Below are 17,264 nucleotides of genomic sequence, written 5' to 3' on the forward strand. Positions count from 1 at the left end.
TAAGGGCTGGGGACAGGCTCTCCCGTGGGGGCCAGTCCTGCCCTGACAGCAGGGAGGTTTGCCTGCTCTGGCTTTGCTTTTCCATTAATCTGATCCCCACCTGTACCCTGCCCTTTGCGTCATCAGTTGCTTTCTGCATCCCTGGGTGAGCTGAGCATCTCCCATTGGTGCTGCTGGGCTTCAGTCCTGGCCATGTGCTGTCAGCAGCACGGGGAAGCTTTTGGGGTGCTGCATGACAAGGCAGAGCACCTTAATTCCCAGAGACAAGACTTTCTGACCTATAAACTAATCCTTGTCTACTTGGGTCTTGTGCTCTTTGAGGAAACATTTACAATAACGATGCTTTTGTAACAGTAATGATGACATTAGGCTCTCAAACATAACTTTATTTATTTATTTGCCCTTTTCTTAGAGGGAATCACTGCTATTTGCTGGGCACCGGGCCCAATGTTTTGCTTCCTTCTCTCTGATTCCACATCGAATCCTGGATGCCACACCCAACGCTGGAGCCTGTGTGGATGAGCACAGCTGGGCTGCTCCCAAACCCAGAGGCAGCTTCTTGTGCCTGGCCTGATCTTCCCACCCATCGTCCTGGCACCGGCAAGGTTTTCAGCCCCAACCGCATGAATGCGAAGCAGGTGAATTCATAGCCTAGGAGTCCGTGGGTGTGGGGAGGGGGTTAAGCTCTTTTGGGCTGGATCCACCACCGGACCTCGCTGCAAGGCAGCAGTTTGTCTCCTGGCAGAGTGGCACAGATCCCCTCTGTGCCATAGGCAGGAGCCACCTCGGAGCAAAAATACAGCAGAGAGAGGAAGGAGCAGCTGAGCTGTCTCCTGTTCTCCTGGGTCATTAAGAGCATCCATGTGCATCACGTCTAGGTACGGAGCGATGACAAGTTTGGATGCTTTAGGAGAGAAATGTTTGCTTCCCAGCGAGAAGTAAATGAGGTTAGTTTGCCTAGTGTCAGGGTGTTATGAGTCAGGGACGTTCATTAACATTTACCGAAAGCTGAATGGAAGCTGAGTTCTTCGTTAGGCAGAAAGGTTGGGTGTCATTTTGCTGAGTTTCAGGGAAAATTCTCCAGAGAATGGAGCTTTCTTTCAGTAGACACCTGCACAACAGCCTGGGGGTTGCTGCAGTTCTGTCTGGGATCTGGGTGCTGTCAGGTTACCTGGTGTTACAGACCATGATCAGCTTGATGTGGTGGGTGACCAGCGCATGCAGCATGTCCCAGACGAGCCAGTGGAAACTCTGCCCTGGGGGGGATCTGAAATAAAATATTCCAGAGGTGTTTTTCTGGGCAGAGCAAGTTTGTGTATAGCATTTTGCACCATGTTCCCCCACAGCGTTTCTCTTCTGATGCTTCTTACTCAAGAGTCCCAATTCCAGTAGCTTGTGGAACCACGGATTTATTGACACAAACGCAGGAGCTCAGGTAAAAACACAGTGCAGTGTTTACTAGGGAGCCTGTGGCAGGCTGCAGGGAGCCTGTCCCCTCCCCAGCCAGTGATGGGCTCTGTCCCTGCACGCACAGGTTGCTGGAGGAGCGTGGCCGTGCTGGCAGTGGGCCCCAGCCCACTACTCGCCCCTCTGCCGTGCTCTACCTGCTGCGCTGCTCTAAGCCGGCTGGGAGGGACTGTGCCGGCCACACTGTGAGCAAGTGTTGCTTCAGTCCCTGGTGCGTTCCCATTGCCAGAGGCTCCTGGCATCTCACCCAGACCCTTCAGCTGGTGCTGAGTTCTGGAGAGGCCGTTGCTGTGGGCCGGGGGCCAGCTATGGCAGAGGGGTGCCAAATCTGGGCTGCCCTTGCCCCTGTGAGCAGCGGCATGGCTGGAGCTGGGATCGGGCAGCGTGCGGCTCACGCCCCTGCTCAGTATGCAGCAGAGCACCTCCCTGACATGGCCCTGCAGTGAGTTGGGAGGCCATGGGGGCTGCCACGGTCCCCAGGGGCTGGGGCAGCTCGCCTTCCCTCTCCTCAGCACCCAGGGATGCAACACAACAGGACCGCAACCCCTGACCCTGCATGGTGACCTTCCCCCTCTCCAGAGAGCTCTGGCAGGGCCCGACCCTGCTTTAGCAGGGAGATGGGGAGAATGGGTGCTAGGAGGTGGGCTTCCACCCAACTCCTTCTTCGCTCCCCCCGGGCATGGAGGGGCTTTGCTGGGGAAGGAGCCGGGGGGCTGGCTGCCCACACTGCGGCCGTGCGGCCAGGGCAGCAGGCCGGCCACAGCCCTCATTCCTCCGCTGCTGGGTACCGCTTTGTTGCTAGCTGGTGACATCACCCGAGAGCCCACCCCCTGCCTCTTATCCGTCTCTCCGTCTCGCTCACTTATTCACAGGCAGCGCTGGCAGGATCAGGGGCTGTGCGAGAGCCGGAGCTGGCGGCAGCAGCATGCGTGCGGCGTCTGAGGCTCAGGGCGCGAGAACCACGTAAGGTGCCCGACGGAGCCTCCACCCCCCTCGCCCGCCTCCGCTTCCCCCGCCAAACCCAGCAGAAACTTCACGGCTCCCTCAGGCACGGTGCAGGATTCTCTGGGGGGGCTTGGCGCCGACAGCCGCATGCATGACACTCCGAAAAGGAGAGAAAATGACCATAAGTATCCAGGAGCACATGGCTATTGATGTCTGCCCCGGCCCCATCAAACCCATCAAGCAGATCTCCGACTACTTCCCCCGCTTCCCCCGTGGGCTCCCCGCCGCCGTCGGACGCAGCAGCGCCTTGCGCTCCGCCGTCAGCCAGCCCTCCGTCAGCCCCGCCGAGGCCCCCCGCGAAGACGACGAGGACGTGGACCAGCTTTTCGGGGCGTATGGCACGACGCCTGCCGAGCAGCCGCCCAAGTACCAAGCACCAGAGGAGGTGGTGGACCCCGAGGGCTACGAGTCCGACGACTGCAGTGAGTTCCTTAAGTTTCCTCGGGAGTTTGACGGGTGCTGGGGGCAGGGGTGGGTCTTAGGGCTGGTCCCCCATCTTCCTGCCCAAGCCTTGCGCCTTTCCTGGCTGCCGGCCGCACTGTCCAGCCCTGGGATTACATTGCAGCAGTGACGAGCCCTCTGCTCCAGCCAGGAAGGCTGTCACAGAGCTGCTCGGGTGCTGCCCCTGGGTGGAGGGAGGCCCTGGGAGCATCCCTGCTGCAGCCAGCCTGGCCGCTGAACCCAAACTAGGGAAGTCTCCCAAGAGCCACCAGTTGCTGTGCTTTGCTATTGTGGTTGATGCACTTCTCTGCCTCATCCCTGCTCCGCTCCTTGCCTCTGAAGGCTGCCAGCTGGGCTCAGACCCTTGGGTTAATTCATCTCGGTGGTGCAGGCTGCTCCAGCCACCCTGCTGATTAGCTGGCGATACGCTCTGGCATCGCCCAGCTCCAGATCAGGGGAGATCGGTTTGGAACAACATCCACCCAGGAAATCTCTACCCTCTCCCTCAGCAAACTCCGTCGTGTCGTTCCTCACCCTCCCAGCTGCAGACAGAGCCCTGCATGAAGCTGGTGTGTGTGTGTGTTGGGGGGGTGGGCTTTGGAACAGAAGGCTTGGGTTCTGGTAGATGCAGGTGTTTGCAGGTTTAACCCCTCCCCTCCCAAAATGTCCTTCCCACCCAGCTTGGTGGAGCTCGCAGGCTGCAGAGCAGCTGCTGCCTGGCTCTGCCAGCCCCAGCAACTGGGGTATAGTGTTGCTTTCCTTGAGCTCGGTGTAAAAAAAACCCCAAGGTCTCACTCTTCAGCCCAGCTTTTAGGGGCCAGATCCTGCCAGGGCTGAGCACAAAGTTTGAAGCCGGGAGATGCCGAGGAAGGGAGTCGGTGCTGCTGAGTGGTGCTGCGTGCTTGGCCCCAGGGAGGGGGGAAGGGGGAAGCTGAGCTGTTTACAGCCCAGCACCGGGCAGACAGTGGCTTTCCCTATGCAAAACGTCTCAGCCCTGTCTCAGCATCACTCCCTCATTGGCCTGGGCCACTGCCAGCTATGCCAGACCCATGGCGTGACCCTGGGGGCAGCTCTCCACCAGGTTGTGCTTGCTGCATAGCTCCCCGTCCCCCCTTCTGCCTGCTGACCACCAGCTCCAGTGATGCTTCCCTCTCCTCTCATCCCAGTGTTGGGGTCACACTCCCTATGGAGGAGGCGAGAGCCACCGTGCTCCCAGGGAGAGCATCTCTGCTGAGCCATGTCTGTCCCAGCTGAGCAGTTAGCAGTGACTTTAACTGGATTTGGGTTATTTGCTGCTCTAATTATTAGGTCGTCTTTATTCACTCCAGCAATAGAAATGGGAGCAACTGGGCTTTAGGGCCAGAGGTGTGTGTGGAAGACAAAGCGCTTGGGGCTGTGGGACACTGTGCTTTCACTTGTGGGGAAATAGCCTGGCTGGTGATGCCGGGAGCAGCTCGGTGCCAGGGGCCAGTGAGTGTTTGTCTCAGCCTGGCTGGTGTTAAGAAGAGTGTTTCTGGCAGCGTAACAGGTGTCAGGCAAACTGCCGAGGCTGTTTTGCCAGATGTGGTGGGTTTTCCGCTGGCAAAGGCGCAGCAGTGTGAGGAGCATCACCGGGGAGATGGTTCCTCCAGTGTCACATCTCTGGGGACAGTGCAGGGTGGTCCCAGCTGCTCTCAGGGGGTGCAGGATGAGACTTGCTGCTCCGTGTTTGCAGCCAAGTCGCCAAGCCAGGCAAGGGCTCACTGGCCTCGTTCCCCAGGCAGGGAACTGAGATGGGCTTCCTGTAGCTTGACTGGAGCCACTGGCTACGCTGAGGAGTGTCTTCCAGCTCCCCCACGTCCCTGGCGGGTGATTCAGGGCTGCTGCATTAGTCACCTGCACTAAATCTCTCCTGGGGAACCTGTCTCTGCCTGTACAGCAGAACAGAGCTGGGGGTTAGTTACATAGTGTCGGTTTTCCCTGGCAGCACACGGGGTTCGGGGAGTTGGCCGAGGTCTCTGGGGACAGCGGTGTCAGAGCCTGAGCGCAGATCCCCCAAGTTGAGGGCTTGCTGGGCAGGGACTACCTCACTCCTCACAGGTGCTGCCAGCGCAGCCCCAGAGAGGTGCTGGGAGAGGGTTTTTTTCCATAGCAGGACCCACTGGGAGGAGGAGGAGAGGACAGCTCCTTCCCTTTGTTCCACCTGCCCATGGGTTTCCCTCCTCAACCACCAAGATGCTGGTGGGCGCAGATCCGCCCTTGCCTGGAGAAATGCTGTTTGGCTGGGTGTGCCCTGCACTCATTCCTGCCCGGGTTACTTCCCCAGCCTGGCCTTCCTGGGTTTCAGGCAGCACCAGGTTGATGGGTGGTGGGGCCACATCCCTCAGCCGCTGCAGTGCTGTGGAGTGGCGTTGGACCAGGGCTCTGGCATCCCTGGCTGCCCTCTGGCACTCCTGGCTGGGCTGCAGGGAGCGGGGATGGGTACATCCCACCATGCCTGGGCTGGGTCCCTGCACCACGTTTCTTATTCCCATGGTGCGTGGTGCTCCTGAGCCCACCAGCAGCCCTGGTAGGTGCATGCAGAGCTGGCTCCCCTTCTCCAGGTGGCCTTTTCCTGGGATGATGCCCTGGGAGAAGCATCAGTGTCTGGTCCCATCCCAGCAGGGCAGCCTGACCTAGCAGTTTGGCATCTGCAGGGAGGAACACGGATGGGTACGTGAGTGTGTGTTTGGTGCTTTGGAAAACCAAGACTCCCAGGGCTGTGGGAGGCAGGTGGGATCCCTTTAGTGAGGAGCAGGGACCCGGCCAAGGTGCGGTAGGGTGGGACGGGACTCGCTGCCACATGCAGATGTCACTGGTCCCTGGCAGGCAGATGCAGAGGCTTGGGGCGATGGCTCTGGGGCAAGTGGGGCTGAGACCCAGTGGTTTGGGGCACTGCACTGCAGCCCCACAGAGCCGGGGACTGTGGCTCGGGGAGCTGTGGAGGGGCTGAGGAAAACAGGCGTGGTCCCCATGGAGCAGCCATAACCAGCCTGGTGGATGCAGCGAGTGGCAGGGAGCAAGCAGGGCTGGGAGCTGGGAGAGGTGGTAATGAGCAGAGGTGTCGGGGCTGGCTCTGGGAGCACTGGGAATTGCGTGGAGATAGCCATTCTTGTCCACCCTGCTGTGAGGATTTGCCAGGTGGTGGCTGGCAACCTCAGCCACCGTGGGGCCTGGCAAGGTCCTGGGGAGAGGGGCTCAGCTCTGCCCCGTGCCCCCTCAGCCTGCAGGGATGCTCCAGGACTGGAGCCTAAGCTGTACGGGGCAGGACTCTTCCCGCACGGGTCTGTTCCTGATGGAGCTGCTGAGGAGGAAGAATGAGGGAGGAGAGGTGGGGAAACACGTATTTGGTGCAAACCCCACAGCAGTGGGGTGGCTTGGTGCCTTCAGCGTTAGCATCTGCAGTGATCTGACAGGGCCAGTCGGGATTTGGGGCTGGGAAAAGGGCAGTTTGCTCCTTGGGACACCCAGATGTCACTCACCTTTGGTTTCTTGGGCTGATAAGCAGTGACTGCAGCAGTGCCCTGTCCCTTCAGGTCCCCACCCACCAGGGATGCTGCCCATTCCAATGGGCGGCACAGGACCAGGAGAACCTGGTTCAGAAGGAAAATAAGCAAATGCCAGCTAGGTGGCAATGTGCCACCTGCAAGGAGCTGGGTCTCCCTCCCATCTCCTCTGAGTCCACACAATCAATCCCTGCCCTTTGAGTGGCTGCGCATTCCCCTCTGCAGCACCAGTGTGAACTTACACCTTATGGATCAGCAAAGGTCTCTGAAACCTCTGTGCTGGGGCAGGGTGGTCCCTCAGAGCTGCTGTGGCTGCTCCCACCGGGGAGCATCACTGGAGGGAGCAGCCACCCTTCTGTAACGCACGGGAGAGTTTCTATCCTGGAAGAAATGCTCCATTCCCCTGAGATGCTGGTTGGCTTCGCGGTGAGGCTGCAGTGGTGCTGGGCTTTCCTTCTTCCCCCGTACGGGTTTGGCTCAGGGTTGTTTTCGGATGGGGAGGCAGCTGGAGAGCAGGGTGTTGGAGCAGGAGCTGGTGTTTCTGTCCGTGTGCCGGGGCTCCGGGGCTGTTCCTCTCTATCCAGACCCATCCAGCCTGATAGCATGGCCAGTGTTATCCATCAGGCTCCTGAGCTGCAGCAGCATAACCCCCCCCCCATCTTCTCCAAACTACAGCTGAGAGGCCAGTGCTGGCTCACGGCTGCTCGTGACGCCTGCTGTGAGCAACGCCACGGAAGTTATTTAGGAAGACTCTTATTTTCAGCAAAGAACCTAATTAGGCAGGCAAAACTGTCGTGCAGACATTAATTACTGGCTGCTTAAAGACATGAAGAAGAGTGAAGGAAGGTCTTGAGGGGTGCAAGGTTTGCAAGTCACCTGGTGATGCTTTTGGCCAGGCAGGAGGGACGACGAGGGGAAATGTGCAGCGGCACGATGAGGGTATTTACTTCTGAGACGCAGCTCCTTAGCATATGCTGCCTCTGCTATTTATAACCTTTGGATCGTCTTTTCAATCCAGATAAGGCCAAAAGAAGTATGTTTTTTTTCCCTTGGGAAGCTAAACAAACCACTGCTGATTTCAGCAGAGCCTGGAGCGTGGCGATGCCAGCCGCACCGTGACCTGTGCCGCCTGCACCGAGGAAGCGTGTGTAGGTACCAGCCAGTGTCAGACCTGAGGTTTTAGGGTGTCAAGGAGCTCGTAAGCCCTCCCAAGGGAGATGCAGGGTGTTAACTTGAAGTGACTTTGGATTAGCTCCTGTCTGGTTTGCTGCAGGATGCCTGGATACTGGGAAGGTGCTGGTGTGGGAGCAGCTCTCACCCTCTCCTGCCAGCTTCTCCATCAGTGGTCAGGTGGAGTTGGCACATTTGGTGCTCCTGGTCCTCCAATGAGCTGAGGAGCCTTCAGCGCCTGGAGATGCTTGTTCCCAAGGGGCGGCCGTGGCCAGGACCCCCTGAAGTGCTGAGGTTGGATGAGGGGAAGCACATGAGAGCAAGCAAGGTCTGTCTGGGCATCCTTCCTCCAATGGTGATGGAGGGAGCATATGGGCCATGGCCTTCAGCATCTCTGCTAACGAAGAAGCCACAGGGCTGCTGGTAAACACAGGGTTCTCCTCCTGTCTGGCTCCCTCCCTGCCCAGTCCTTCACCTTCCCATGGTCCCGGCGTGCGGGAGCAGAGGCGAGGAGAGGGGGGTTCCCTGCCCTGCAGCGGCTCTGACACCCTCATCCCCTCACTGACACCCCTTGCTCCAGCACGCTCCAACCCAGGGGGTTCCTGGATCTTTCATCTTTGTATTTAACACTGAAGGCAATTTTGGGGGGTTGTTAATTGCAATACTGTATTTCATTAAAGGGAGAGAGAGGGAGAGATTTGAAGGCCATCTCTAAATTGAAATTGCTGAAAGTCTAATTGCTGCTGACATCAGGGACCATTTAGTGCTGTAAAACATAATTGCATCTCTGAACTGTTCTGAGCAGATAAGTGTTCCTCTGAACACTCCTCCTGGAGAAGACAGAAGAGCTGATGAGCATCCATCACCCAGCCTCGCAAAGAAGCAGCTCCCTGCTCTGGAGCTTGCCAGGGGCTGGCGCTGTGTCTCCGAAATGAAGAGCTATTAATTGCTGTCGATTTTAAGTGAAAAACCCATGACGAGGCAGGGAGCGGTTACAAGGAGGAAGGTTTGTTCTTGTTCTTCAGTCCTGGTCCTGCTGAATCCCAACTACATCCATGGAGCTCCCGGGGAAGGAAGTCTTCCTGCCCGCCAGCCGCATCTGCTTCCCGCTGGGGCTTTGTGTAGGGCTGAGAACATCCTGCCTTGCCTGCAGCAACCGACTGGAGTCCTGCAATGCTGCCAACTGGCACCGTGTGCTCCAGATGCTGGTGAGGATGTCCGTGTCCTGGCATGGCATGCTGCTCCAGGACACATCCCAAAACCTTCCATGGGACACCTTTTCCAGGGGGCAGTTCATGGTGGTGCTGACTTTCAGAAGCATCCTGTTTCCACCTGCCTTCCCTGGCTGATTGGGACACCTGCAGCAATGCTCGTGGCCATAGGCTCATGCCCAATGTCAGTGGTACCATCAGACCAGGGAGTCTTGTAGCTGTCAGGGTCTGCAGCACCTCAGCTCAGCAGCTCTGGGATCCATCCCTGACCAACCACACCAGTCACAAGTGGTGGTCCTGAGTGGGTCCGCGCACAGACTGGGACACTGGGTGTAGGGCAAGCTCAGCCAGCTGCCAAGGGCTGCCAGGGCCTCACTCCTCCATGGCCCAGGGGATCAGTCCCGGAGCCGCTCTGGTGCTTGTTGCCCTGTGCTGCTGGTTTGGGACCCAGCATTGCTGCAGCTGGTGTGGCAGCAGTGTGCACACAGCTCCCCACCAAACAGATCCTAGGTAGCCCTGCTTGGAAACAGCCAGAAATGATTCCTGTCCCTCCCGAGGAGTCATTTACCGACATTTTACATGGGGCTGTAAGTGCACAGAATTACTCGCTGCCTTTCAGGACCTTTCAAATTATCTCCGTTGCAGAGGAAAATTAAAGCAATGGAAGAATAGGGACCTATCTTTTATAGTGCATTAAAAAATACCCAGTCTGAAGGTTACTGAACCTGTGCTTTCTGTAAGGGAGAGCTAATCCAGACAATCCCCAGCAGTCTTTTTACTGCTCCACTCTGATCTCCCTGGCACAAAATCCATGAGCAGATTATCTTGGGAGCAGCAATGCTGATAAGCAGAGGGACTTAAGGCTTTTGGACTTCTTTTTAATTAGTTCTGTAGTGGGGTATTTTGTGCACACCTCAGTTTCTCCAGGTGTAGAGCCTTGCTGGGCTGTCTAACGGCAGTTGCGATGTAAAAGCTTCCCTGACTTCAGAAAGTAAGGAGCCCGTTTGGGCATCGGTTCCTTCCTCTGCGGGCTGTGCCGAAGCGTGTGGGTCTGTGCTGTGAGCACCAGCACCTCTTCTGTGTCTCGAGCATCTTTTGGGCTGAGAAACCCTTCTCCTTGGGCTGTCCCAGGCCACCAAGGGGGTGGATCTGCCACCATGCATGAGGCCAGGTGAGGGCACGGAGCCTGCAAGGCCAGGGGCCGGGTATGGGAGCAGAGCAGAGATTTATCACCGCCTTTTGCCTTTCATCCCGCAGGTATAAATAGAAGCAGCTTCAGCCTCCCCGTCACCCTGGGCGCTGATGGGAAATGTCAGCGATAAACAATTTCTGCCGACTCCACCAACAAGGGCAGCAGCGGCGCTGTGCCAGGCCGCCGCGCTGCCCGCGGGCTCCGGCGCGCTCGCCGTATCCCACAGCTAAGCCTGGAGAAGAGGCATCTGTCTGCTGGTTACACTGGCCTCTAATAATAATTTCGGGGCCCACTGAATTAATCAAAGTGCCCAAAGGTCAGTGGGAGACGAGGCCGCGTTCCTGCGCCCGGTAGATTTATTTTCCTTCTTAGAGCCGGTGTTAAATGCCAGACCCTGGCCAGCACCTTCCCATTAATCTCTCCCAATTCCTGGAGAGGAAGGAGGGTCAGAACCTGCTAATGAGTTCAGCTCTCCTAATGGTTCTTTTATCATTGGAGCAGAATAATCGTAATAATAACGATGATACATCCTGCCTGCTGCCTGGAGAGCCCAAAGCTGCCTTTGTAATGCCCGACAAAGGCCTTTATTTATTATTTTTTATTATTTTATTTGCAGCCTGCACGATTAGAGGGCAGCGTTCAGAATAGCCCAGTCGAGTTAAATGCATCTAGTAACTGTGCTTCGAGTCTAATTGCTTGCCCTTTTCTTTTTTAGGCACTCGCTCCCCTAATTAATGAGCACGATTGAGTCGCGTCTCAGCTGCGAGGATGGGTGGGAGGGGGAAGCAGTGAAAGCCGAGCGATTCGGGTGCTGTGTGGAGGGACCTGCTTTGAGACGGCTGCTGCAGCCCCGAGGTTTTGGGGTTGATCCTGCTGGGTGGAGGTGGTGGGTGTCCTGCAGATGGGGCTGGATCTGCTGCTGTGGGTTGGGTGGGGTGGGGGTGGGAGAGCAGTGAGACCTGGTGCTGGTGGTTTTGGTGCTCCCAGCTGCTCACTTGGTGTATGCAGGGCTGGCTCTCCAGCTAGGCTGTGGTCTCTTGGGGGGTTGCACAGAGCTGTTGTGGGCTGCGGGGTGGATCCCACCTCCGTGGTGGCTGGAGGTCTCCTGCTCTGTCCTCATACCCTGTGCAGCCCTGGGGCCTGTCTGCACGAGTCTGGGCCCGTGCCAGCCTTTGGGGGTTGGACCCAAAGATCTCTCGAGGTCCCTTCCAACCCCTACAATTCTGTGATTCTGTGATTCTTGTCCCTGCTTGCAGTGCTGTGCTGGATCCATCACCCTGCAGTGCGTCCTCGGGAGGTAACAGAGTCTGTGGGGCTGTGACCGCTCTGTGGACACTCTGTTTCTGCTGGAGATGCGTCCCCAGCATCCGCTGCTTGCCATGGCCTGGCTCTGGCTGGACCTTAGTCCCCAGAACAAGCACCTACAGCCATGTGACGGTGCTTTGGGGGTTTTTTTGGGAGGGGGGTTGCCCAGCTTGCCAGACCCCTGGGGCAGGACACGGGGCCAGGAGGGTCAGTCAGTATTTGCTGGCCAAAGCCTTGTTTTAATTTGGTTTCTAAATTGCCAAATCCAGCAGGCTGAGCACCATGGGCCCCCTTCTGTGATAAAAATAAAATAACAGCTTGAACTCGGGAGGGCCGAGCGGTGGGGCTGGCAGGAAGTGGCTGATTAAAGGGCAGGTGGAAATGATGATGCTCCCAAACCGGAGGCTTCATCTTCCGCTCTCAAGCAAAAAAAAAAAAAAAGCCAGGCAGATTTACTGAGTTTTGCTGACTTGGCTTTCACCCATGTGCCGTGGAGCCTCTCTTCTCCAGCTCCTCATTCAGCCCACTCTGGTGTGATGGGCCGTGCTGGCCCCTCCTCTTTTCCCCAGGCTGATGCTCTGATGCTGCCCATATGCAGCCGTGAGTCCCCATCGCTGGGCAGGGGACAGCCAGCCACCAGTGCACTGGGACACAGCTTCACCTTCCTCCTCCTGGCGTGATGTGGAGCGAGTTTGTCAGGTAATTGCTCTAGAAACACCCGTTTGGGTCAAACCCAGGGATGACGCACAAGGTGTTGCAGGTTTGGTATCACCCTGGATCACCTTTCATCTTCCCCAAGACCTGGCAGGTAAACCCCTCTGATTAATGAATGACCCAAACTGATAGCTAATGTGCCATGAAATTACTCCAGAACAGGGAGGGGGGTACATTATTCTGCCAGGAATCTCACTCGAATATTTACTCTGCTTTGAAGGCAAGTTATTTGCTCCGGAGCGATGGTTTTTATTTGCTAGCAGGCAGACCTGTAGCATTTGGGCTGGAAGATCACTGTGAAATTGCAGCAGGAAGGTTTCATTCCCCAGAATATCTGCTGCCTCCCAGGGTGCCTTGATGCAGAGGCTATTTACGGTGGAATAAAGCACCTTGGGTTGGTTTTTCTTGGCTTTGCCATAAAGTTTGTGTAACTTACCTCCCAGGCAGCAAACTATGCTTTGATATTAAGTAAAATTGTTCTGATTTTTATTTGGGATTTGGTGTGGAGGTTTTTTTCTGTGCTCTGGCCCTGTGTATGTGGTGGCAAGGTGTGGTTACCGTAGTCACAGTGGTGGGATGCTGCGTGAAGGTAGGGCAGTGGTCGGGCAGAGCCCTTTTGGGAAGGTGGGCATGGAAATGCGGGAGTTGGAGGATCTGGAGCCACCCTGGGATTTCAAGGCTGGTGGCAGGTGAAGCTGTGCTGGTGGAGATGCTACTCCATGTCTGGATTTTGGGGTGTGAATCGGGTCCGGGACCCTTGGAGAAGGTTAAGTGATCACAGGATTTTAGGGGTTGGAAGGGAACTCAAGAGATCGTTGAGCCCAACCCCCAAAGGTTTGGATGTTTTGGGAAGGCCTGTCTGCTTAGGGCTTTTCTTCTGCTTTGGATTAGCATGATGTGCTCAGATTGTCCAGAAGGAATTAATTTCTCACATCAAATAGATTTCTGCTGCTGAGGCTTTTCCTGGTTTGTTCTGGTCTCCTGCCCCTTCCCTGCGGTCCTGGCTCAGGAGCATCCCCATTGCTGCTGTTCCTGGGTTGGGGATGCTGTAAGGGATCAGGGCTCTGGTTAGAAGCTGCTGGTGGTTTTCGTTTCTACCATCCAAGTATTTCCATTCTCCCTGGGTTTCGTTTAGAGCTCGCAGCCAAGTCGGAGCTGGGAAGGGATCCCATTGGTGGCTCATTTGCTGGAGGTGTCGGTACACAAATGCTCGTTCCCGGAGGGGAGGAGATGTGCTGACAGCAGGGTCTGGGCTGTGCCCCTGCCATGCTGCATCTTCCCAGGGAAGGGCCTTGAGGGCCAGGAAGCTGCTGTCCGTGTCGGGGGCTGCCAACAGATGGGGGTGACCAGTGTGAAACCCACAGAGGCAAAGCCGTTTGTTCCTCCCACTTCCCTCCCAGGGCTGTGCCCGTCCTGCTGGCCAAGCGTGGGGGTGGCCACCAGCCTCCCAGCGTGAAGCCATGTTTCATAACAGGGCTCGCAGGAGGATGCTGTATGTTTTATAACGTCTGAGCCATTTCTGTGGCATCTTCATCCACTCCTTTTGTGCTTAGAGGGAGAAGAGGTGGCGTTTGCCGGGGCCCACGGGTTAATAACATCTTTCCTCCTTTGCAGCCACGCTGGGGACGCTGGATTTCAGCTTGCTGTATGATCAAGAAAACAATGCTCTCCACTGCACCATCAATAAAGCCAAGGTATGTCTCAGTGCTGGGTGAGGACTGAATCTGCCTGGAGCTTTGTCCTGCATTGCTGGGGCACCGGAGCCCTGCCAAACCCATGAGGTCATGCCAGTGCCGCGGCTGTGCCAAGCCATGAGGGGATGGCTGGATGTGGGGTGTCCCCCAACCCTGGGCTGTACATGGGGCTCTGGTGTTCCTTGCTGCAGCTGTTCATCCCAACATTTCTTCCCCCTCCATCCCTGCCTTTCGGGGTGGTCCCAGCAGGGCAGAGATGGCAGCTCATCCCTGTGATGAGGTGGTTGCAGCTACTGATGCTCCTTAGAGAAGCACCCAACCCAGTGTTGCTGTTTACTTGATGCTGTGACTGGCTGTCAGTTTATAAATGGGTCTTTTAAACGCTGCTGATCATTGCCATGGAGTGCTCTGCCTTGGTGCCTCTGCCATCTGAGCGATTGGAGCAATTGAGGGGGTTTTGTACGTTTTGGAGCAGAAACAGATAACTGAGGTCCTGATTCTGCCTGCGGGCCCGTGGAATGTGTTCCTGGGCTCTGCTTGGTTCCTTTCTGCTTCCCAGCAAGGGCTCCAGGTCACTGAGGCTGGGCCCTCACAGGGGTGAGGTGATGGAAGGAAAGATGAGGCCCTGTAGCTCTTAGAAAGGGGTGTGGGCTTTTGCTGAAGATGGGAGAAACCATCCCCATCTGGAACAAGCCCTTAAGCATAGAAGCTTGGCTTTGGGGGTGAGCCTGGAGGCATCTGCCCCTGCACACCCGGAGCTTCTCCTGGCTGGGGCAGGGAGGACATGCAGCACCCACAGCTCCCTGGGCAGGGGTGAGGCAGCCGGTGGGATTTTGCCTCCCCCCTGCCTCCTCCTTGCCTGTTGCCTGTGAATTCTCCACCAGCCCCTGGGTCAGGCTTCCCTTGGTGCTTGGGAGTGGTGCCAAGCAGAGATTTCTAACTGGGTTTGGGGTGGGTGGAGGATGAGGGGGAGGAAGGAGACCTGCAAGAGCCGAGGGATAGATGGAACAGCAGCGAGAGCAAAGGCAGGGCTGCCTGAGAGCCCTGGTCTCTGTCTGCCCACCTGGCTCTATGGGAATAGTGGTTGCTGACCCCCATCCTGTGGGGACAGGGGACTGCGCGGCGCTGGCATCGCCTCTGCTGTGGGGTGGGCAGAGTCCCCCCCATCATCGCTCTGACATTCAAGCGTTCGAGCCCTGTTCATTTCCATTCTGCTCTCATTCTCCCGTTTCTTCCTTTTATTTACACTGCCATCTGCTCGCTCTCATTTCATCTCTCGCCTGGGGAAAGCTGCCAAAACTTGACTCCAGAAAGGTAAGGGCCAGCACCCCGGCTGTCGGTGGTGGGAGCTGTGGATGGGAGATGTAGCGCTGTCGAGGAGGCGATGCCGGTGGCCGGGCAGCACCGGGGCCACGCGTACGAGCCCTGGCACAGTACGGGGATGTGCCTTGGCCCTGGATCCACACTGGGGCCAGCCTGACCAGTGTCTTGGGGTCATTTCTCAGGTCTCCAGGTACCCTCAGGATGTGTCCCACCTCCAGCAGCTCTGGAGCTTCTGTCGCTGCCAGTGGCCTTTGGAGCCTGCGCTGTTCCAGCCGTGCGAGGAGTGGTTTTCTCAGTCCCTTTGATCACCCCCTCCTCCAGCTTTCTCTCCCTTTTGATCTTTTTTGCTTCTCTGTATTTATTTGTATCTCCAACATTTGTACATCTGCCCTCCCAAGTCCCGTCAGTGTCTCCTGGGGGGTGAGAAGGGGGCTGGTGGGCTCTTGGAGGCATCAGCACTGGGTTAAAGGTGATCAGTCATGCTCTGCCACCCATTTTCTGCTGTGTCCCTCAGCCATGCTGTGGTGCAGGAGGCCAGGAGATCCACTCTCTGGGGAATTCCCTGATGCCAGGTACCTGGGGGCATCCGAGATGTTCCCTGGTGTATGTTCACAGCTGGGTCTGTGGGGTGCTGGGTGTTTCCTGACCCTCAGGTAAAGGCCATAACCCCAAGTTCAGATGGAGCTGGAATAGGGGATGGATGGTTGCTTTGTGGTGTGGAAGCTGGCAGCCAAGGCGCTTGGTGCCTCAGTTTCCCTGACAGCACCTAGATCTGCTCTGCTGTAGGGCACTCTGTGCCAACACATGGGTGTCTGGCAGCTGGTGTGGGAAGGCAGCGAGTGCCCAGCAGCTCGGCAGGATCTGCCCAAAGGATCAAGTGTCCCAGCTTTGCCTGGAGATGAATGGATGGAGTGCAGGGCTGCTGTTTGTCCACATCTGGATTGTGAAGCACATCCCATCTCTGCAGGGCAAGGACAGACGGTGGCAGGCCCAGGGAGCCTCCGCCTCCAGCCTTCCCCTCTTTGGACAGGCCCATGCTTTGGCATAGGGTATGGTTTCAGCAGGTGACATTCTATAGGGGGATCTAGAGGGGTGCACACACTGGGGCTGGGCAGTCCTGGAGCTCCAGGACTCTCTGGATTTCAGGAGGAAGATGCTCTGGCTGAGCCACAGGCAGCTCCCTGGTTCCAGGCAGAACATGTAGGGCAGATGCTGCTGGTGCGAGTGTACCTGGGCTGCTCTCCCTGTACCGCTGGCTGCAGCTGGGAAACACCCAGGAGTTTCCACTTCCAGCTGAAGCCAAGTGCCCTGAGGTCTGCACTGAGCAGTGCTTATGAATTTAGTTGTAAATCTTTATGGCTGCAGGGAGATTCCCATCTGGAAGCCACGTGCCCACTGGGCTGTCAGGGTGAAAGCACCGAGTTTGCCCGGTTTCGGAATGGGATGCCTGGGCCCTGGGGAGAGGTATCCAGGCTGCTGTTTGGGGGCCTGGTCGCTGTGGGTGAACGTTGGAATGAGCCTGTCCTGTGTGGTTGCTGTGAGTGTGGCGTTAATCGGCAGCCCGATTAGCCAGACTCATAATTAAATCCTATTGATTAGCTAAATGTCACTGGCACAGGAGAGCAGCCGGCAGCGGCTGGGATGCAGCAGGGACCTTGGTCTCCGTAGAGTTGCAGGAGGGATTTTGGGCTTGGGAAGAGGAAGGAAAAAGGTTAAGCTTGGCTTTGGCTGCGTCACCCATGCCGTGGGACGCAGCACCTAAACTGGTCCCAGCAGGAGGACTGATTGGAGCCACAGGGAGACTCTGCCACCCCGGATGAGCCCCGAGTTCCTCCCCTGCCTCTCTCGAGCAGTGCTGGGCTCAGGTCTCTCCCTGAGGGAGAAGCAATGGCACTGGCCCCTCTGCAGGCACCTGGGAGGGCTGAAATCCCATGGGAGCAGCTTTGCAGGGCAGAGCCATCAGTGCTGCTCTCATATTCAAACCAGCCCCCTGCCGAGTGTGTTGTGACACGGGAGGTAGACATGACGTTGGGAACCATTCTCCAGGCTCCTGTCACTCTGTCTTCCATAGCACATCTGTTAAAAAACTGCCTTTAATAGCCTCCTCAGAAGGTAATTTAATTGCACTGAATTGATGGGTGAATTACAGAGCTGCCTGTCTTTCTCCATCCGTTTTCAGGGGAATTTGCTTGCTTCCCTCTGATGTCATTCGGGCAGG

The 17,264-nt window shown here is 56.9% G+C and overlaps 1 protein-coding gene across 1 annotated transcript in view; it reads left to right on the top strand.

The window, feature by feature from the left end:
• Positions 1 to 2,563: 2,563 nt before the first annotated feature.
• DOC2B (double C2 domain beta) overlaps positions 2,564 to 17,264 on the top strand; it is a gene marked incomplete at both ends in the record, with an annotated part of 29,841 nt that continues 15,140 nt past the window's right edge. Inside the window, 2 exons of the mRNA XM_084273200.1 lie at positions 2,564 to 2,894; positions 13,644 to 13,723. Of these exons, the coding sequence (XP_084129326.1) occupies positions 2,564 to 2,894; positions 13,644 to 13,723 (411 nt within the window). The remainder of the gene's footprint in view (positions 2,895 to 13,643; positions 13,724 to 17,264) is intronic.

This window comes from Gallinula chloropus, assembly GCF_964237585.1.
Source record: "Gallinula chloropus genome assembly, chromosome: 19".
NCBI classification, from domain to species: Eukaryota; Metazoa; Chordata; class Aves; order Gruiformes; family Rallidae; genus Gallinula; species Gallinula chloropus.